Raw genomic sequence first — 22936 nt, 5'->3', positions numbered from 1 at the left:
TTTACCATAGATAATCGCATCAATAAAAAAAAGTTACAGAAGCAAAAATAGCAGGTTTACTGAAAAATGAAAGTCATAAGGTTTGTAAGACAAGTCTCAAGGAGGAAGAGCTCTGGGGATCTTGGTGTGTACACTGAAACTTAACAAAAGCTAAAGGCCTACTTTTCTGTTTTAAAAAGCTTTTTCATTACAATTTCAAACTTGTTTTTTCTAAATCTCATTAATTCCTATTTTCCTTTATGATAGACTGTTGCAGAATGGTTGTAGACAGCACAGTTGAAATGCATATTTGTAAACACTTTTGATTTTCAAGATGGACAGACCTTTTTGAATAAAGATTAAAGTTTTGTACATACTTTGTCAGGTCTCAGGCAGCGAATGATAAGCATCCTTTGGAACTCCCCCAACTTTTGCCACTCTGCAGGAAAGTTCTCGTGCTGGGGATCCTAAAACCACATGTATTTCAACATTCTTTAAAGCATTTTTGAATTACTTATAGTGAGAGCAAATTATTTTTTAACTTGACACATCAATCCATGATGTATCTTTTCTTAATACACAGAAATGGGATTGATGTGCTTAAAGCTTTAAAAAAAAAAACAACAAAAAAAAACCCAAAAAACAAAACAAAAAAAACCAAAAAAAAAAAACCCAAGCCACCTTTAAATATATGTTTACCTAAGAAGCTTCTCTTAAACACTTCTTGGCTATAAAAGGTCATAACCCAAAGTTTTTCTCAAGAAAGTGGAGAAGGAATGAGGTGGAGGAAACCTGAAAATGCACTTTACCTCCCTCTTTCTCTTAGAACTGAGTTATGGTGTCAGTCTTCAATATTGCAATAATAACCATATAATTAATGATAATCACATTACAGTATTACATGATAACTACGAGTTAGGTTGCATCTGAATGTAGAAAATGAGTGCAGAAAACAAGAATTGGAAAATTAAGTCAAACAATGCACCAGAGAATTCAGTTTGTAAATGGCCTATGAAAAATCAAGCTGTTATATTGTTATTACAGTTATCAGATTGGGAACAGCAGTTGTTGTATGGCATATGAATTTCTTATTGGACTGAAGTACAGTGCCATCTAAGTATGCCTTTCTGGAAACTGGTATTACAGCTCTGCTGGTGAGCCTCTTGGGCTTGCCCATAGAGGGTTGGGCACAGAGGTATGCAGACCGACCTGCACAAACTGCATTCTGAGCAACTTTGATTTAGCAAATCAAACCACGATGGAGCTCGTGTTCTGCTAAGGATCTGGAGCCTGGCTCCCTCCTTCCCTAACTTTTAGGCACTTAGCTTCAGATCGGAATCCAGAAAGCTGTATTATTTTTATATTAATATATGGGGAAAATAGATATCTCAGAACAACTTCTCTAAAGCTGTTGAAGAGTTTAGCTAAAAATTTGCGAGCTTTGTAGAAAACCAGGTGAATTGGGAAACACTGAGGAGTGAAGGTGGCACTGAAGACTCCATTGAGTTGTGCCACTGTGCTGAAAACCCTTCACTTCTCCATGAGAAGAGATGCATCAGTAGCTTTGAGATTAAGTCAGCCAGCTAGAGAACTGAGTTTTAATCCCTGCTCAAAGATATGCAATACAACATGGAGTCCGTGAATTGGGGAGTTGAAGTCAGGAAGCAACTTGATCTACAACAGTGGGAGGAGAAGAGTGCATCTCAAACTCCTTTGAAAAACATTCATATTCAGTGTATGGCTGTTGATGACAAAATGGCTCAAGAAACATTGATATTGTGCCTTCTCTCTAATGTACACGCATGAAACTGCCCTTTATTTAAATTTGTGTATCACTAGTAAGACAGGAGAAAAAGCTGGTTGCATATTACTGGGGATAAACGATACTGGTGATAAAAAATACAGCTATCAAAAAGGAATCTTCCCCAACACCCATTAACTAGCATTTTTGAACATTCTAGTGCATTCCCATGGAAGTACTAGCATTAAAGCTAGATAGATAGGTAACAAAAATGTTTTCACATAACAAGTAAAATGTATAGCAACTCTTCTATATCGGGACAGTGATAGATTATGGCATTCCTTTTGGTCTAGCACTCAGGGTTCAGTAACTGAATATTCCTGGCTTCAGTGTTACTGTTTGTTACATTCTTTATCAGTTAACTGATGACATAATTCTATAGATCTCATTTTATTGAATGCCACTTAAACAAAGAAATTTCTGGTTTTTTCAGTTTAGCTGTGTGAATGCACACATAGCTATCACACACATCTTAAATCTTCACTTCTGAAAGTCAGCACTTGTAATTTACAGGCATTTCTTTAAAAAGTTATAATGCCAAAGTGCATAACAAAATAGTTCCCTCCCTCAGTCTCTTCTTTAAATGCCATCATTTCTCTGTTCATTTTCTAAGGGACTATTTCCCAAAGAAGAACTAAAGCCCTCAACTTGCTGTACCTTTTTGCAAATACCCAAGGAAAGCTTTATCTCTGGTATTTGACTGTTTCATGCAATCTGGACAACTGAAGGAGCTGCAGCTGCTTAGTTTCTTTAATGTCTCTTATCATACACTTATGAGCATTTCCAACCCAAAATCCATTCTCTTCCTCTCTGCATGCTTTAAGCCCATTTTTTAAATAGAAAGGCTTTCTAAATCCTTGACATTTACAATGAATAAAACACACAATTCATCTTTTTGAAATGAGTGTAAGAAGTCCTGGGTCATTTGACTGAAGATTGGTGATAAATTTTCATCATTTAAGTTAACAGTGAGAAAAGTGATTCAATGGACTAGCACAAATGGACAGTATTATCTGAACATAGAAGTGGTTATGGTCAGATATGGTGCCAGCAGGAAAGAAGGATAACTTTTTAAATTGTTTGTTCAAGAGGTATGTGTATGATGAGCACTTTGTGTATCAAGAAGCAGAAGAAAAGAGCATGATAAGAAGAGGAGGTAATACCAAGATTAAAGGTAAAGCAAATGTCCACATGTGGAGCAAGATTCGTCTGAAGAGCTTAGATTTAAGGAAACAGTGATGAAGTTAGATAAAGACAGAATAAGCCATTGAGGCATATACCAGGTCACTGTGAGAACAGGGAGTCACAGGTCTCCCTAATGCCATTCTAGTTTCTCTATGTGGCAATAATTGGGGTTTTTTCGCTTATCCAGGAAAGCAGCATGCTACATAATAGCATGAAAAGGCATCATCAAAGCATAGTAAACAAATGTATAGACTGACAAGGGACAGTGGTTGCCTTAAGTTTAGCAAATTTCACTATCACCTTACCACTCTAGGTTTTGTTGCCTTTTTTCCATCCAAATTTAATCTAAATCATGACTTGATATTCAGAAGCCATGTGACAAATTGGCAATGATCTACCACTACATAATATTTGCTTAAATATTTTCATTCATATATGTAAGAACATACCATGTAGAATGACAGCACTTTCTTTTCCCTGAATAAATATTTTCAATGTGTTAACTACCTTATGAATGCAAGCAATCAGGAATGTTAACATACCAAGCTGTCATATACCAATTTCCATCCATCCTTCAGTCGTGTAAAATCCTTACGAATGTTTGTGAAGCATGGCAAATCTTCCAGTCGACAAATTTCATCCCATGATTTTGGAGGAAGCCAGGTACATGGATTAGAAAAGGGATTGTCCAAACCTATGCCTCCAGTCAAAAGAAATTTCCACTCATTCTCATTGATCTACAATGAAAAACACTGCTCTCAGAACTAAACAAATAAAATCTAATCAGTTTAGTACATTATGTAGGAAATCAATACATTTATCTAAATTCCTGCGTTAGTTGAAGAAGCTCCTATACAACTACTAAAAGCTTATTTCCAAAGTATTTAGTGTCTGTTTTTCAGTTAAACATGAATTTAAGGAATCAAAAAACCTAAGATATGAGCCAATTTAAAGATTCATCTGCATTTGTAGCTGGGGGAATGAACAATTTTAAATGGTTAGATTTTTAGACCTTCTTCAAATACCAAAATGTTGAAGGAAAAAAATACTGGACATATTTCAGGGAACCATGCATTTTTCAACCTTTTCCTATAATGCAAGTCTAAATATGAAAAAGAAATATCAGCCTGTTATATATCTCGTACCTTTCTCAATACTCCTTTATCTCAAAATTACTTTGATGGCTTGAATTTTTAAATTGAAGTTCCTATGAATGGGAGAACAGTGTTCCCTGATTATTACTGTCAGCTCTTGAAAGAATTAACTTCTATGTATGACCCAATATAAAATTTTCAAAAGTTTCTAAAATTTTAAATGTTTCCATATTACACTGAAACAACTCCAAGTAACCATAAATCCTGTTTTGCAGATGATATGATTAAAATTTCATTATGAATTTAAAAAAAATCCTGTAAAGAAATATTTTGTAAAGAGTTACTGGAAATTAATAGAATTCAGTAGGTACAAGTGTTTGGTTTTGAGGAATTCTATGCAAAAATAAATACCTTTAGCACCTTAAGTGAAAAAGATGAGCCGTTTCTTAAATTGATAGTTACAATTAATTTTGATATGCTCTTAGAACTCTGAATACATTACAGTAAAATTTTGCAAAGTGTTCACTGTAAGAATAACATAGGCTGGGCTTTGATTTCAGTAATGGTTAGAAAAATTGTTATAATCTAGCTCAGTTTTGACATACCTGTTTTTTATATATTTATTTTATTCTAGAGAATCTTTTTCAATTATGATAATTGCTTATTAAAATGAAAATAAAACACCACAAAATTGAGGCTTAAGTAATATAATTGTATATAAACTTATTTCTCTACTCTTATCCTGTATGTTCCTATTACCAGTAATTTGTATATGGAGTTTAATATATATCATATCAAACTGCAAATTATTTTTCATTACTGACCAATCTTTCATATTTCAGGAGATTCACAGTTAGACAAAAAGAGAAGAGTAGCTTGTCCTTTTCAAAGAGGGAGCGACAGACATTGACATAAAGTGAGTAAGTAAAATGATCCTTGAGAATCTTCAACCTACAGGTGTTGAAAAAGAACAACCTTCCATTAATATCACTCTAAAGAGTGTGCACTCTGGAAACCTACTACAAACCATGTAGACCTCCTTTGTTCTAATAAGTTCTCTGTTCAATTACCCCAAAGCAATCATTAAATGCATGTACCATTTTGTGAGCAAAATAACACAAAAAACATCTAAGAGCAATTACATCTTTGTAACACATGATTTTCATTAGAAATGCAGTGTCTGAATTTGCACAACTACTTCAAATAATTTCAAGGTAGTAACAAAGATGTGGACAGGTGCTATGGCTTTTTTCCAACTACCTAGGTCACCAGTCCCTTGACAGGGAGCTACTTGGAGGGTATTCCTGCAGTTCAGACATGGTGATCATTCAGAAACCTAAGTGTGATCTATTATAACTGATAAGTGGAAGACTTTTGGCAGGAGATTGAAAGCAAGCTGTGTCTCCTTTTTAGTCTTGTGTTTCTATCTATTTTTGTTTTCTTCCATTCAGCTGGCAAGAAATAGACCATTTTTAATAATATTACTGTAATATATAAATGCTCCTGGGTTTTTATTAGCATTTTAAGTCCCATCAAAATTACTGATTCCTCATCAGTTAAATGGATATATATACATACGTTTTTATACACAAAATACTGACACAAAGATGGTCACGGGACAAAATGTAAACTTTTTTCAAGTTGAAAGACAAAGTTCAATGTTTCAAGGCATATGAAGTCACCACATGAAATGAAATATAAAATCAAAGCAAATGGACCATTTTTATTTAACTGATACTTTGTAATTTCACACATGACTTGAGGTAGCAATTACTAAATAGAAATAGTGGAATATGTTGCACTTGTAATATATTATACCATTTTGTTTCTATGAATAAATTATTTTCCAGCAAAATATCTCACATACATATGTACAAAAAAAAATAAATCATAATGTAATGCCTGAGACAATGCACTTTGGAGAAATGACAGTAACATTTCTGGAGTAACTATGAATACATGACCAATTACAAATGGTGAATTATCACTCTTACCTTGTTTGTAAAACTTCTGATTGCTCTGAATTATCTATAGACATGATGAAAAGGTTAATAAACCACATGAGTGAATACTGGTACATCGGCTCAATGTTGGCTAGATCAGCAATAGAAAAAAACAAGATTGACGAATGGGTAGCAATAGGACGATAGCCCCATGGTAAGCACAGATGTAACAATGTTCTTGAAGTATTCCTCCAAACTTCTTTGACAATATCCCCTTACTCATTATAAAATTACCAATTCCTCTGTAAGAGTTCACAAAACTGAAGCCTACTGAAAGTTTATCTTACCCCCAGTAACCTTGAAATAGTTCAACTAGCTTGTATCTGAGATCCACTAAAATCTATTTCATATGTTTTCTGTACGATACTTTTTCTAATGATAGACAGTAAAAGTACTGAAGACACATGTCTGTTCAGATTTCTTCATCTCTTGAAATGTCACCTTCATGGTTTTAATATCTGTTCTAACTGTGGGTTTACACTGCAGGGAGGAACACACCAAACGTCACAGCTGTGGTTTTTTATCCCTTACTAAGCACTTTGATGATCTGACAATGGAGGAGTACTACATGCTGGAGATGACACGGCTGAGAACCTTCCTTGTAAGTGTTAACCAAATAATCTTAATGTAAGATTCAAAGCTAGAATGTAAACAAGAACTTCCATCTCTAAGATTTCCAAGCATCAGCAAGGAGTGATTGTGTAAGGTTAGAACACGACATTCCAAAGTAATGACTTGCATGCATTGTTGGATAAGAAATCTGCACCTAAACACTTCTCAGTGCAGTCTATTGTCTAGCTTTTGAAGAAAAACCTGTTTCCTTTAGAAATACTTTTCCAACAACTCATTACAGCAGAAAAAATATCTTAGGTGCAATAATCAATCAATTCAGGAAGCTCTACAATAAGCAGCTCTATCTTTCTCAGGAGGGATGAACAACACATATGAAAAGACAAAATTTGACCAGATGATTGCTTACATCTCCAGTTTTACAAGTAAATCAGTCTAATTAAACTTTCAAACTTTAAAGCCTGTTTCAAATGTTTTACAATTATCCAGTTTTATTGCTCCCCACTTCTGGGATTTCATGCATGCCATAGTGTTGGCATATATGAAAGCACACAAAACTGAGCTGCTTCAATTAGTTGATCAAGATCAGCTGACCTTTGATATATGACCCCTAATCTTATGGATAGTAAGAATCAAGTGAACCAAGTTCCCTGATGAGGCACAGTAAAGATTCTGCATCTTACTTCCTGGTGGGTTTGAACAAATAAGACATTTGCCTTGCTGATCTGTATTGAAAATATGCCTGGTGACTGTCAAGGTTAAATATTTAAGTTCCCTATGCAACAGACTCAAATACATAAAAATAGGATCACATGCTGCAGTGGGAGCAGTACAATACCTTAAAAGGTGGACTAAGAGTGAGAAGATGATGTTGTTATCTAACCTGAACAGTGAATGATATAGAGCAGTGTTCCAAGGGGGCTCAACCATAATATTACTGTATTTCTAAGTATGGCATATAGAAAACTTGAAGCAGTAGCTTCAAGAGGGGACACTTTGCCCCCAAGAATACGGTCACCAATAGCTTGGAGGGCTGTGCACTAGGGCTGATCCAGAGTGTGATGTCATCTTGAAGCATCAATATCCTAATGCATCCTGAGAAGCAAGATCTTGCCTCTGCACACAGAAGAAAATCAAACTGAAGTCTCCCTCCCTGATGTGTTTTAAAATACAGCTAAATAGTAGGTTCACAATTTACTTTAAAAGAAAGTATACTACACATACCCAAAAGCGGTCACTGAACTGAGCCCTACTGGCAAGGCTGGTGGAGGAGTCTCTGAATCAAATGGGCGTATGCATATGAAAATATCTGCCAAACTGCTCTGCACCATTCAGACAGCAGTAATGCTGACCATAGCTAAACATAGACTCTAAGCTAGAATTAATGGCAGATCAGTGGGGTTTTGAGGATCTAAGTTCTGAATGTAGTTGAACTAGACAGTTAAATTGCTCCATTGAAAGTCTCAATCTTTTACTTTGCTTTAAGTGCAAAATTGGCAGAAGCATAATAAACTCTTTTGAAGAAGAAGTCACTGCAACTAGGCAGCGTCTTGTGGATAACTTTGTCACCAAGCATCAGTATACGCCGCCAGTGCCTCTCCATACTGATCCATCTGCCCAATGTTCTGGAAACTCATACTGCCAGTCAAAAAAAATCCAGGAGAAGTGAAGTATAAAGTCTGACTCTAGAAGTTTTCTTTATATGATATAAATATTCATGTTTTTATCTGAGTACTAATATAAAGCTGAACAATTTTGTGAGGAAGTGTAGAGAATTCCTTTCATAGGCTCTCTGGAACAGAGGTCATAACTGTCTATACTATCTTTCACAATGTGCTTTGTCATTATGGTGAGGTGTGGACAAATAGTAGTCCCACTAACCTGTGAATACATGAAAAAATGTCTAAGCAAATACTTATATTCTGGTTTTTAGTAGGTTGACTTTCTTGGAATAAAGATTCACAACTGAGCACCTATCGTGGTCTGCATCATATTCAAGCCTTATAGCTAGACAGGCTCAAATCAGAACAGTTCTGCTTCAAAACACTTTCTGTAGAACAAAGCAGATCTGTGTGTCTGCAATAATGGTTACTTTTAAGCACCTATGTATCTACACTCCTGCTTACCATTATCTTCCTAAACCAGACAAAATTTACCATAGATAATCGCATCAATAAAAAAAAGTTACAGAAGCAAAAATAGCAGGTTTACTGAAAAATGAAAGTCATAAGGTTTGTAAGACAAGTCTCAAGGAGGAAGAGCTCTGGGGATCTTGGTGTGTACACTGAAACTTAACAAAAGCTAAAGGCCTACTTTTCTGTTTTAAAAAGCTTTTTCATTACAATTTCAAACTTGTTTTTTCTAAATCTCATTAATTCCTATTTTCCTTTATGATAGACTGTTGCAGAATGGTTGTAGACAGCACAGTTGAAATGCATATTTGTAAACACTTTTGATTTTCAAGATGGACAGACCTTTTTGAATAAAGATTAAAGTTTTGTACATACTTTGTCAGGTCTCAGGCAGCGAATGATAAGCATCCTTTGGAACTCCCCCAACTTTTGCCACTCTGCAGGAAAGTTCTCGTGCTGGGGATCCTAAAACCACATGTATTTCAACATTCTTTAAAGCATTTTTGAATTACTTATAGTGAGAGCAAATTATTTTTTAATTTGACACATCAATCCATGATGTATCTTTTCTTAATACACAGAAATGGGATTGATGTGCTTAAAGCTTTAAAAAAAAAAACAACAAAAAAAAACCCAAAAAACAAAACAAAAAAAAACAACAAAAAAAAAACCAAACCACCTTTAAATATATGTTTACCTAAGAAGCTTCTCTTAAACACTTCTTGGCTATAAAAGGTCATAACCCAAAGTTTTTCTCAAGAAAGTGGAGAAGGAATGAGGTGGAGGAAACCTGAAAATGCACTTTACCTCCCTCTTTCTCTTAGAACTGAGTTATGGTGTCAGTCTTCAATATTGCAATAATAACCATATAATTAATGATAATCACATTACAGTATTACATGATAACTACGAGTTAGGTTGCATCTGAATGTAGAAAATGAGTGCAGAAAACAAGAATTGGAAAATTAAGTCAAACAATGCACCAGAGAATTCAGTTTGTAAATGGCCTATGAAAAATCAAGCTGTTATATTGTTATTACAGTTATCAGATTAGGAACAGCAGTTGTTGTATGGCATATGAATTTCTTATTGGACTGAAGTACAGTGCCATCTAAGTATGCCTTTCTGGAAACTGGTATTACAGCTCTGCTGGTGAGCCTCTTGGGCTTGCCCATAGAGGGTTGGGCACAGAGGTATGCAGACCGACCTGCACAAACTGCATTCTGAGCAACTTTGATTTAGCAAATCAAACCACGATGGAGCTCGTGTTCTGCTAAGGATCTGGAGCCTGGCTCCCTCCTTCCCTAACTTTTAGGCACTTAGCTTCAGATCGGAATCCAGAAAGCTGTGTTATTTTTATATTAATATATGGGGAAAATAGATATCTCAGAACAACTTCTCTAAAGCTGTTGAAGAGTTTAGCTAAAAATTTGCGAGCTTTGTAGAAAACCAGGTGAATTGGGAAACACTGAGGAGTGAAGGTGGCACTGAAGACTCCATTGAGTTGTGCCACTGTGCTGAAAACCCTTCACTTCTCCATGAGAAGAGATGCATCAGTAGCTTTGAGATTAAGTCAGCCAGCTAGAGAACTGAGTTTTAATCCCTGCTCAAAGATATGCAATACAACATGGAGTCCGTGAATTGGGGAGTTGAAGTCAGGAAGCAACTTGATCTACAACAGTGGGAGGAGAAGAGTGCATCTCAAACTCCTTTGAAAAACATTCATATTCAGTGTATGGCTGTTGATGACAAAATGGCTCAAGAAACATTGATATTGTGCCTTCTCTCTAATGTACACGCATGAAGCTGCCCTTTATTTAAATTTGTGTATCACTAGTAAGACAGGAGAAAAAGCTGGTTGCATATTACTGGGGATAAACGATACTGGTGATAAAAAATACAGCTATCAAAAAGGAATCTTCCCCAACACCCATTAACTAGCATTTTTGAACATTCTAGTGCATTCCCATGGAAGTACTAGCATTAAAGCTAGATAGATAGGTAACAAAAATGTTTTCACATAACAAGTAAAATGTATAGCAACTCTTCTATATCGGGACAGTGATAGATTATGGCATTCCTTTTGGTCTAGCACTCAGGGTTCAGTAACTGAATATTCCTGGCTTCAGTGTTACTGTTTGTTACATTCTTTATCAGTTAACTGATGACATAATTCTATAGATCTCATTTTATTGAATGCCACTTAAACAAAGAAATTTCTGGTTTTTTCAGTTTAGCTGTGTGAATGCACACATAGCTATCACACACATCTTAAATCTTCACTTCTGAAAGTCAGCACTTGTAATTTACAGGCATTTCTTTAAAAAGTTATAATGCCAAAGTGCATAACAAAATAGTTCCCTCCCTCAGTCTCTTCTTTAAATGCCATCATTTCTCTGTTCATTTTCTAAGGGACTATTTCCCAAAGAAGAACTAAAGCCCTCAACTTGCTGTACCTTTTTGCAAATACCCAAGGAAAGCTTTATCTCTGGTATTTGACTGTTTCATGCAATCTGGACAACTGAAGGAGCTGCAGCTGCTTAGTTTCTTTAATGTCTCTTATCATACACTTATGAGCATTTCCAACCCAAAATCCATTCTCTTCCTCTCTGCATGCTTTAAGCCCATTTTTTAAATAGAAAGGCTTTCTAAATCCTTGACATTTACAATGAATAAAACACACAATTCATCTTTTTGAAATGAGTGTAAGAAGTCCTGGGTCATTTGACTGAAGATTGGTGATAAATTTTCATCATTTAAGTTAACAGTGAGAAAAGTGATTCAATGGACTAGCACAAATGGACAGTATTATCTGAACATAGAAGTGGTTATGGTCAGATATGGTGCCAGCAGGAAAGAAGGATAACTTTTTAAATTGTTTGTTCAAGAGGTATGTGTATGATGAGCACTTTGTGTATCAAGAAGCAGAAGAAAAGAGCATGATAAGAAGAGGAGGTAATACCAAGATTAAAGGTAAAGCAAATGTCCACATGTGGAGCAAGATTCGTCTGAAGAGCTTAGATTTAAGGAAACAGTGATGAAGTTAGATAAAGACAGAATAAGCCATTGAGGCATATACCAGGTCACTGTGAGAACAGGGAGTCACAGGTCTCCCTAATGCCATTCTAGTTTCTCTATGTGGCAATAATTGGGGTTTTTTCGCTTATCCAGGAAAGCAGCATGCTACATAATAGCATGAAAAGGCATCATCAAAGCATAGTAAACAAATGTATAGACTGACAAGGGACTGTGGTTGCCTTAAGTTTAGCAAATTTCACTATCACCTTACCACTCTAGGTTTTGTTGCCTTTTTTCCATCCAAATTTAATCTAAATCATGACTTGATATTCAGAAGCCATGTGACAAATTGGCAATGATCTACCACTACATAATATTTGCTTAAATATTTTCATTCATATATGTAAGAACATACCATGTAGAATGACAGCACTTTCTTTTCCCTGAATAAATATTTTCAATGTGTTAACTACCTTATGAATGCAAGCAATCAGGAATGTTAACATACCAAGCTGTCATATACCAATTTCCATCCATCCTTCAGTCGTGTAAAATCCTTACGAATGTTTGTGAAGCATGGCAAATCTTCCAGTCGACAAATTTCATCCCATGATTTTGGAGGAAGCCAGGTACATGGATTAGAAAAGGGATTGTCCAAACCTATGCCTCCAGTCAAAAGAAATTTCCACTCATTCTCATTGATCTACAATGAAAAACACTGCTCTCAGAACTAAATAAATAAAATCTAATCAGTTTAGTACATTATGTAGGAAATCAATACATTTATCTAAATTCCTGCGTTAGTTGAAGAAGCTCCTATACAACTACTAAAAGCTTATTTCCAAAGTATTTAGTGTCTGTTTTTCAGTTAAACATGAATTTAAGGAATCAAAAAACCTAAGATATGAGCCAATTTAAAGATTCATCTGCATTTGTAGCTGGGGGAATGAACAATTTTAAATGGTTAGATTTTTAGATCTTCTTCAAATACCAAAATGTTGAAGGAAAAAAATACTGGACATATTTCAGGGAACCATGCATTTTTCAACCTTTTCCTATAATGCAAGTCTAAATATGAAAAAGAAATATCAGCCTGTTATATATCTCGTACCTTTCTCAATACTCCTTTATCTCAAAATTACTTTGATGGCTTGAATTTTTAAATTGAAGTTCCTATGAATGGGAGAACAGTGTTCCCTGATTATTACTGTCAGCTCTTGAAAGAATTAACTTCTATGTATGACCCAATATAAAATTTTCAAAAGTTTCTAAAATTTTAAATGTTTCCATATTACACTGAAACAACTCCAAGTAACCATAAGTCCTGTTTTGCAGATGATATGATTAAAATTTCATTATGAATTTAAAAAAAATCCTGTAAAGAAATATTTTGTAAAGAGTTACTGGAAATTAATAGAATTCAGTAGGTACAAGTGTTTGGTTTTGAGGAATTCTATGCAAAAATAAATACCTTTAGCACCTTAAGTGAAAAAGATGAGCCGTTTCTTAAATTGATAGTTACAATTAATTTTGATATGCTCTTAGAACTCTGAATACATTACAGTAAAATTTTGCAAAGTGTTCACTGTAAGAATAACATAGGCTGGGCTTTGATTTCAGTAATGGTTAGAAAAATTGTTATAATCTAGCTCAGTTTTGACATACCTGTTTTTTATATATTTATTTTATTCTAGAGAATCTTTTTCAATTATGATAATTGCTTATTAAAATGAAAATAAAACACCACAAAATTGAGGCTTAAGTAATATAATTGTATATAAACTTATTTCTCTACTCTTATCCTGTATGTTCCTATTACCAGTAATTTGTATATGGAGTTTAATATATATCATATCAAACTGCAAATTATTTTTCATTACTGACCAATCTTTCATATTTCAGGAGATTCACAGTTAGACAAAAAGAGAAGAGTAGCTTGTCCTTTTCAAAGAGGGAGCGACAGACATTGACATAAAGTGAGTAAGTAAAATGATCCTTGAGAATCTTCAACCTACAGGTGTTGAAAAAGAACAACCTTCCATTAATATCACTCTAAAGAGTGTGCACTCTGGAAACCTACTACAAACCATGTAGACCTCCTTTGTTCTAATAAGTTCTCTGTTCAATTACCCCAAAGCAATCATTAAATGCATGTACCATTTTGTGAGCAAAATAACACAAAAAACATCTAAGAGCAATTACATCTTTGTAACACATGATTTTCATTAGAAATGCAGTGTCTGAATTTGCACAACTACTTCAAATAATTTCAAGGTAGTAACAAAGATGTGGACAGGTGCTATGGCTTTTTTCCAACTACCTAGGTCACCAGTCCCTTGACAGGGAGCTACTTGGAGGGTATTCCTGCAGTTCAGACATGGTGATCATTCAGAAACCTAAGTGTGATCTATTATAACTGATAAGTGGAAGACTTTTGGCAGGAGATTGAAAGCAAGCTGTGTCTCCTTTTTAGTCTTGTGTTTCTATCTATTTTTGTTTTCTTCCATTCAGCTGGCAAGAAATAGACCATTTTTAATAATATTACTGTAATATATAAATGCTCCTGGGTTTTTATTAGCATTTTAAGTCCCATCAAAATTACTGATTCCTCATCAGTTAAATGGATATATATACATACGTTTTTATACACAAAATACTGACACAAAGATGGTCACGGGACAAAATGTAAACTTTTTTCAAGTTGAAAGACAAAGTTCAATGTTTCAAGGCATATGAAGTCACCACATGAAATGAAATATAAAATCAAAGCAAATGGACCATTTTTATTTAACTGATACTTTGTAATTTCACACATGACTTGAGGTAGCAATTACTAAATAGAAATAGTGGAATATGTTGCACTTGTAATATATTATACCATTTTGTTTCTATGAATAAATTATTTTCCAGCAAAATATCTCACATACATATGTACAAAAAAAAATAAATCATAATGTAATGCCTGAGACAATGCACTTTGGAGAAATGACAGTAACATTTCTGGAGTAACTATGAATACATGACCAATTACAAATGGTGAATTATCACTCTTACCTTGTTTGTAAAACTTCTGATTGCTCTGAATTATCTATAGACATGAGTGTAATGCCTGAGACAATGCACTTTGGAGAAATGACAGTAACATTTCTGGAGTAACTATGAATACATGACCAATTACAAATGGTGAATTATCACTCTTACCTTGTTTGTAAAACTTCTGATTGCTCTGAATTATCTATAGACATGATGAAAAGGTTAATAAACCACATGAGTGAATACTGGTACATCGGCTCAATGTTGGCTAGATCAGCAATAGAAAAAAACAAGATTGACGAATGGGTAGCAATAGGACGATAGCCCATACGAGTAGCATCAATCTTCTTTTCTGTCTCTTCAGCTACAGCTTGCTTTTCAGAAATCTCATTAGCCAGAACTTTGGAAGAAGACAGTACTGTGATAGCAGTTTCATCCTCCAAAATATTTCCTTCTGAGGCGGAAAGAACTTCTAAAATTTTGTCTTCTATTTCTTTTAGCTGCCTAAAATAATATACAAGATTTTTCCTGTATGAAGATTACAGCTCTTTTCTGTTAGTTACTATAAAATAAGACAATGTGTAGATTATATTCATGGTATGCAACTTACATAAAAAATACTTTTTTTCTTATTAAACATTCCCTTAAATTTCTGAAAAATTTATCCACTTTCAGGCTAAAAATGGATGGCTGAAGGAGGAACTGACAAACCACTTTGAATATTTCACATTTCATGCTTTATCCCATGGGGAAAGATGCTCTTTCCATGTACAATCAGTACAAATCTAGCACACAATGAAAACATTTCTAAAACACAACCATTAATATCAAATCAAAATTTGTGAGTACAGCATATCATATGCCAGTATCATAGAAGGGATGCATAAAAACAGGGGGCATAAAAAAAAAAAATTTTGCAATTACACAGTCCGCAATCCAGCTCTTTAACATTTTCTAATAATCCCAGAAATATGAAACCACATCAGAAGAAGAAAGGTACAACCAGTAAGAATATGAGTAAAAGCATTCATCCAAATCACCCTAAAAACCAAACAGAAGCCCAAGTTTGGGTTCTCAGAAATAGCAGTCTTGAAATGCCTGTTAAATTAAACAAAAAAGAGGTTTCTGAAATGTATTTCTCATTATTGTATTTCCTTAAACTGCAATCTGCTTCTATCCATAACAAGGGAAGTTATCCTCATACCTTTTATTCTCAGCCCCTTGAAGTATGAGGGCTTGTTTTTCTTCTTCAAGATCTGGCCTTTCTCTTGCAACTACAATTCCAAGAAGCTGATCCTGCATTCCTTCTGAAGTTATCATGAAGTTCAATAATGTTACCTGTTAGAAGAAATTTTTTTTGAAAGATAGCACAGTTATGGCCAGATGCAATTAAAATGCCTCTTCATTTACAAGATGAGGTTTGTATAATACTATGTAATATGCTCAACCTAACCTTGAGAGTAAATTAATTGCAGCTGAGGGTTTAAGATTATGTGTTGGAAAGCTAACCCAGAAAGTTAACCATAAAAGGGATGTGACAAGAATGTATAGAATTTCATTCCATTCCTCAAAATTACACTGAAGCTTTGAATATCAGTGCTTCAACTGATTGGTCCATGTAACATGAACAAACATTATTGCCTCTGCCACAATTTCTTTCTTTAATGGCCTCGTTCACATGCAATTTGTAGTATTACTATTACAGGGATATTTGCATCTTAGAATTAGGATAGTGTCACGCTCTCTTTTTCATGAGAAAATAAGTGACTGGAAAAAAAAATATTGACATATTTATAATGGATCTGGAAAACCCCACATGCTCTTCCTGAAGGAGTGGCAAAAACGTACAATATTTTACATGAGAAAGGGAGGGAATACATTACCAGCAGAAGGCTAGAAAATAGTTTGAGGCATGTAGTTTTAAACCAAGAAAATAATCTACTTATTAATCTTTAAGACTGATTAAAGTATTGGGTTTCATTAATTGACTAGGTAATAGTGACTACAGATTCTCTTTGGGCTTTTCTGGTGGGTACAGATACCATTGACTTGACCATTTCAAAAGAATGTTCACCTTGAACATAGTGATCAGTTAGAAATGAAATACCTGTAAAGTTACTTTGTCTTGATCTGATTCTGCCACTAATAATACCTCAGAGTTGTCCTAATATTTGAGGCTTTTTTTCATGAGTTGTGCTTGTAAAGTTAGGAGGGGTAGTATTTTAACTTTCTTAAAATACATCAATAATAGTTTTTTTGTTACAGTAAGCCTCATCTGAAAAAAAAATTAGGAGCACAGATAGCATATCACACTGTTCTTGCACACAGGAGTTTTGAGAGGAGGTTCAGTTCTATATGACACTAGGAATCAATATATTCTTCACAAGTATCATGGCCTATTTCTTCCTCACCTTATTCAGTAATGGGAAGTATGAGGGGGACCTAATGTTTCAAAATTTCAAGAGTCTTCTATAGGCTCCATTTCCCTTCTTCAAAGTCAAAGGCTAGCTACAAACAGCATTATGAGTTAGTTTTCAATCAATCAGAGCTGCCATGCTCTGAAAGGTTGGCTGGTTCAGATATTGGAACCTCTGAGGTCTAAGCACAAACTGCTGTCCACAATCTACACTTCTCCTTGGTCCCTGAGAGACAGAATGATATTTTTTATAGATATGAATAAGTCACTTTCCCTCAGCAGTGCTGAAAATGATCTGATTTTTCAGATATCAGAACAGAAAGAAACTACTTCAAATGGCTAATAACCGCAAATACATATCTATGTAGTGTACATACATGTAAATCCATGACCAATGTCTCTTTGCAGGCTTCTACATGTAAGTCACATCAGAATTCAGTACAATTGTTCTCTGTGAAATATGATAACCATATCAATTTCCCTGGACTCATTTGATTAGCTATCTCCTGAATAATCCTCAGGACAAATTGACCAATGGATGTTGCAGTTAGCAAGATATTTCGATATTACTTTTCTGCCTCCTGCTCCCTGTACATGAGCCACCTTAGCCAGCTAGCTCAGCAGTGTGTGGTGTAGCTGGGAGTATACCCAACCATGTCATAAAGCAACTGCTCCTCATTAGAGCAATTAACAACTTATGTCTGACTGCATGGAACCCAACTAGAGAAGATTCATCTTTAGAAGCTTTGTATTCTGCGGGGGAAAAAAAAAAGAGAAGACTATTTTCTGTTGATTAGCAACTAGGAGATTTTAACTGTCTGTTAAATAAAAAACTTTTCCTAGGAAATAACCTTCATATAGCTTTTAAATGTATGTGTACTCTAAATATTTTGGATGTTCTCTTCCTTTCATACTACTATTTTTTTTTTCTGAACATGCAGCTAATTACCACCTTTGTCTAGGTGATTTGATGTGCATTAAAGTGAACAGAAGTTATTCCCTTTCATTAATTTTTTCCACTTTTCCTGCATCAGAATTCCTTCATTGTCAAAACAACTTCCTGTTCCATTTTACTGAATAGCATAACAGTTCAAAAAGTTTTGATTTCAAGGTTTTGTGTTTCAGTATAGTCTGGTTAACCAAAGTGTAAATTTGCAATACTTTTCTGTAATACTTTTTCAATACTTTTCTAACTGTTGTTCTCCAAAAATAATAATAAATAAAAGGGGGAATATATTTTCCAAGCAACTTCAAAAAGACTAAAACACCAAATTTATTCTTTAAAGCAGGAAACCAACTTTTGTGTCATAACATAGAAAAATAAGAATAGCTATAGTTATCAAATATATAAATCTGTAAATATATTTTTCTATCTGTTATAAAAAAGGCTCAAGGCCAGGAATTGCTCAGACTTCTGTCCCTAACTATACTACAGATAAAAATCATGAATATGAAAGCCTAATGTAGGGTTTGCATGTGAGGTGACTATTATATTAAGTCCTTGTAAATATTTCTATAATAAAAGGTGACTAAATAGCATCAGGAGATACAGACTGTGAAAGGTGAAAAATAAATAAATAAATTCCTGACAGTATGAAAGAACGACAGTATTGCAAGGTGAAGTATTAGATATGAGAAATGTCAACACTCCTAAGATGATACCAGTCTTCCAGAAGTGAAAAAAGAAACCAGTATTGGCAGGGGAGGAGGAATAAACAAATGCCAGAAATTCTTCACTGGTTTTAGCCAAGGAATAATCTTAAAATTAAAACAGAGTTGCACATTCACTTTCAAAATTCTCACCTTAACAGATGTTTCAGGAAGATAATGTGGATTTCTCAGCTTAGTTGTAATATAAAAGCGGAATTCAGGAGCATACTCAATAGTGGAGTCTCCAAGGCAAATGCACATACACCCTGACTGCTTAAATGTTTGTTTGAGCAAAAGTGGCTCAAGGATAGGATCAAGTTCTTCTCCAATATTCTCCAGTAGCACTTCAAGGTAACACAAGAATTAGTTGGACTGTCTTGGCATTTATATTACTGATTGACTGTTCTTTACAATACATATGTATAATATGTATTTACAGTGTACAAACAATAAAAATATTAGTCAAGCAATATCCAGTGATAAGGTTAATGTTTCTGAAGAGTATTCAGCTGACTGAAAAATGAATCAAAGAAATGTAACTTAATTTATTTTTCTAATATTATATCAATTTGAAAAAAAAAAAAAAAGCAACTAAAATGCTATCACTATTACTGCTGCCAATAGCTTAGAACAGCAGTTTAAGGCTACCATTTTCAGAAAGGGAAATAACAACAAATTAAATGCCACATACCACAGAAATAATTTTGGGTAACTAAGTCTCCTTCAATTTTCACTGTAAGCATATGAGATTGTCAAAATCAAGAAAGAAATAACAGAGAATAAACAATCCATTTCTTTACTTGTAGTCCAGTTAGCCACTGAAAAAAGCTGGAGTTGTAACTACGTGTTTCATTAATTTATTTCTATTTGAGGGTAATAAGACTACTTGCAATAAAGATACTACAGAGAATACAAGAATCATTAATGAACACAGCCTAGCAATATGGTATTTAGACTCTTGAAAAGCCAATTTAAAACAACATTACTTTTTAGAAATAAAATTATTGTAACATGAAAACAAAGAAGTGGCAAATCTCATAAAGCAATTAAAGGATACAAATTAAACTGAGTATTATAGTTATATTGTGCTAAGAAGTATCTCATAACCTGGGGTGAGGACTTCAATTACCACAGTACTAATTTGATTCAAAGTGAGAAAAAAAATATTTCTATTTTCTTTAACTATAAGAACATTTCATACTCACTGGAGTTTCATTTTTTAGCTAATTGTGCCCCCTCCAGGTTCTTCTGTAATTTACACTTTCATTAGTCATTAACTTACCAGGACTGCCAAACTGAATGCAATTTTCCAGTGTTGTAACAAATTGAGGGTCGCTGAGTTTGATTATATGCAAATTATTGGTTTTTTCCATGTTCTTTATCCATTTATTTGCTTGACCCTGAGGATCAATCATCAGAGGCCATCTTCTTGCGTTACTGAAGCGAAAAATACAAACTTTTAAAATTGTAATATAAGGTCTTCAAAGGTCTACCTCAAAGTACTTCTTAGGGCAATTTATTCCCTTTTGTCATTAAAACAAAAGCGCATCAGTAAGAAATCATAGTAGGCACATACTCAGGTATAATCCTGGATTAATTTAACAGGAGATAGATGAATGAATGATAGTTCTTTGTTTACAAACATAATTTTCCTCTTTCAAATAAAGTACTTAGAATAAGACTTCTTAATTCCTAGAAAATTTAATTGCATTTAGTTTTATAACATTTTCAAAATAAAAAGATTGGTAACTTTTGCAATTTTGAACAGTTTTAATAAAGTCATATGCATAAGTGAGCATTTTCAAGTGAAAACAGGTGGAATTTTCCACTAAACAGACATTTTAGAGTTAGTATAAAGGGCAATATATAAGCAGATTCAAAGGTGTCTACCTTTTAATCCCTAATCTGTAAGCAGCAATGGACACAAAGAACTTCTGGATTTTTATTTTTGGCAGATTTAGTAACTACTTCACAGATTTTTTACAGTATTCTCTACCACATGTAGTTACATTAACAAGCTAGCTAAGATTAGTGACACATTTTAATGGTCAATTACAATTACAGCAATAATCACCTAAATTAGAAACCATCTAAGCAGGCAGAAGTGAGAATTCCAATATAAGTGTAGCCCTAAAAATTTGGATCAAAGGGCCCAGTCAGATCCCAGTTGGTTAGGAGGTATAATATAGTTTATTACTGGAAGGAAAAGAACCCAGCAATACCCTTTTTTCCAGATTTGGCATAAAAAGAAATCTTTCAGACTACTTCTATAGCCTCTATCATTATTACAAGTTAGTTTATGCACAATGACACCGGCAAATTACTTACCATTAATAATTTTTTTTTTTAATTGAACCTATCTCTTGAAAAAATCTGATTCACAAATAAAACCTGCAATGCAAATCTGTATTCTTATTTTCCTATAAACTACTAAGGTGAAATGTATGCAATTAAGTAAAAGACAATCTCATTTTTGTCTATTCTTCAAATATACCTTTTCTTAGAACGAGTGATGTTTTATGAAAGGTTTCCATAAACTGTCAACAGAAAGTGATAAGCCTTGAATTAAAAAAGGTACAGAGCAAGTATTTGTAGATGCATTAAAATTTCTAAAAGACAATGCTCAGACAAACTTCTCAATGTTCTAAGTTCTTGCAAGCTTATTAGTTTCAAAATTGCTGGCAGGTAAAACTGCGTAACACATTATAAACCTTGATCTTCTTTCAAGAGAGTAATTTTAAAACAGGTAAAGCACAGTTTAAGAAAGAAAAAAATCCTTTATATTCTCTGTTTTAATATCTATTCCACAAACTTCTTATCAAGGACTAAGTGTAGTTGTAAGGCTTATTTATATATGTGTAAATGTAACAACACACAATAACATGCATGTAACCCTTAATCCAAGGGTTCATCTATCTGTGACTCAGACACAGTTCTGTGAAGTGCAGCTGTGTGACTCAGGACTTTCATTACTGAAAAAAAAAAATTTTTTTTTAAGCTGTGAGAGACTAGACAAGCAAAACTATGTAAGATATGAAAAGTGAAAACAAAGCTGAAAGGGAAGTTGGTTGCTTGGGAATAGTAACAACAAGTTATGGAACTCTGGAAAGAAGGAAAAAGCAGAGACTGGTTTTCAATTTTTTGGCAACTGATGTCAGATCTGGCAGCTCAGCAAGATCAAGAACCAGTCCTTTCCAAGATGCAATGGAGGCCATCATTTCCCCACCTCGGTGCCAGCCTTCTGATTAGCACAAACTTATAAAGTGTTCTTGGTGCAGTTACGAGGAAACTGATGTTTAGCTTAGTAGTGTCAGTCCTAACTATCACATATATGTATTACTGAAAAAATAAGTCTGTACTCAGAAATCATGACTGATCCTGCTTGCAGAATCTCTGCACAGTTTAAAGTGCCCAAATAAATGTGATCCCTTAGCAAAGGGAATATATATGGAGGTACGGATCACAAACACCTTAGGTTCTTTGGACTGAAAACAGAGATTGTGGAAGCAAGATAGCAGAAGTTAAGGAGCCAAAGTTCTGGAAGAGAAAGGTACTGTGTGTGGCAGTAGCCCGAGATTATACACAGGATGCTACAGAGGTTCCTTCTATGTTATGGATCACAACTTAGACTTGGGAGTGACCATTCATCAGCTGAAGGAGGATGTCTTTCTTCCCCCTTGGTAAAAGGGGTCATCTGGAAGGGACCCTGTCCAGCCTACCCACGAAGGAAGAAAGCTTTTACAGGTAAAAAGCATTGAGAGATTCAGGAAATGCATTTGTAATCCACCAGGACAGTGTGATATCTAAGCAGACTTAAGAAAGTTAAAATGTGGGCTTTGTAAAGTTACAAGTATGTTGAATGATTTGATAAACACAGATAAGGACAAATTTGGTAACACAGTAGGTCTAGAGAAACAAACAGAGGATTTGAAATCTGAACATCTGTCAGATGAGGCAGTAGCATCAGCAGTATTAGAAGACAATCTCACAGCAGTGTTCACCAATGGATCCAAAGTGTACTGAAAGAATTGCTGAGCTCCCAAAGTGCTAGGTGA

General features: G+C 34.4%; 1 protein-coding gene across 1 annotated transcript in view; it reads right to left on the bottom strand.

Annotated features, from left to right (window-relative positions):
- DNAH7 (dynein axonemal heavy chain 7) overlaps positions 1 to 22936 on the bottom strand; it is a 134189-nt gene that overhangs the window by 16951 nt on the left and 94302 nt on the right. Inside the window, exons 48-54 of the mRNA XM_009643532.2 lie at positions 20164 to 20318; positions 19035 to 19225; positions 16020 to 16153; positions 14984 to 15319; positions 13667 to 13793; positions 12291 to 12485; positions 9140 to 9229 (exon numbers count right to left, since the gene is read on the bottom strand). Of these exons, the coding sequence (XP_009641827.1) occupies positions 9140 to 9229; positions 12291 to 12485; positions 13667 to 13793; positions 14984 to 15319; positions 16020 to 16153; positions 19035 to 19225; positions 20164 to 20318 (1228 nt within the window). The remainder of the gene's footprint in view (positions 1 to 9139; positions 9230 to 12290; positions 12486 to 13666; positions 13794 to 14983; positions 15320 to 16019; positions 16154 to 19034; positions 19226 to 20163; positions 20319 to 22936) is intronic.

The sequence above is a fragment of the Egretta garzetta genome, unplaced genomic scaffold (genome assembly GCF_000687185.1).
Source record: "Egretta garzetta isolate BGI_Z169 unplaced genomic scaffold, ASM68718v1 scaffold297, whole genome shotgun sequence".
In the NCBI taxonomy this organism is placed as follows: domain Eukaryota; kingdom Metazoa; phylum Chordata; class Aves; order Pelecaniformes; family Ardeidae; genus Egretta; species Egretta garzetta.
This window is presented reverse-complemented; position numbering and strand designations above follow the sequence as displayed.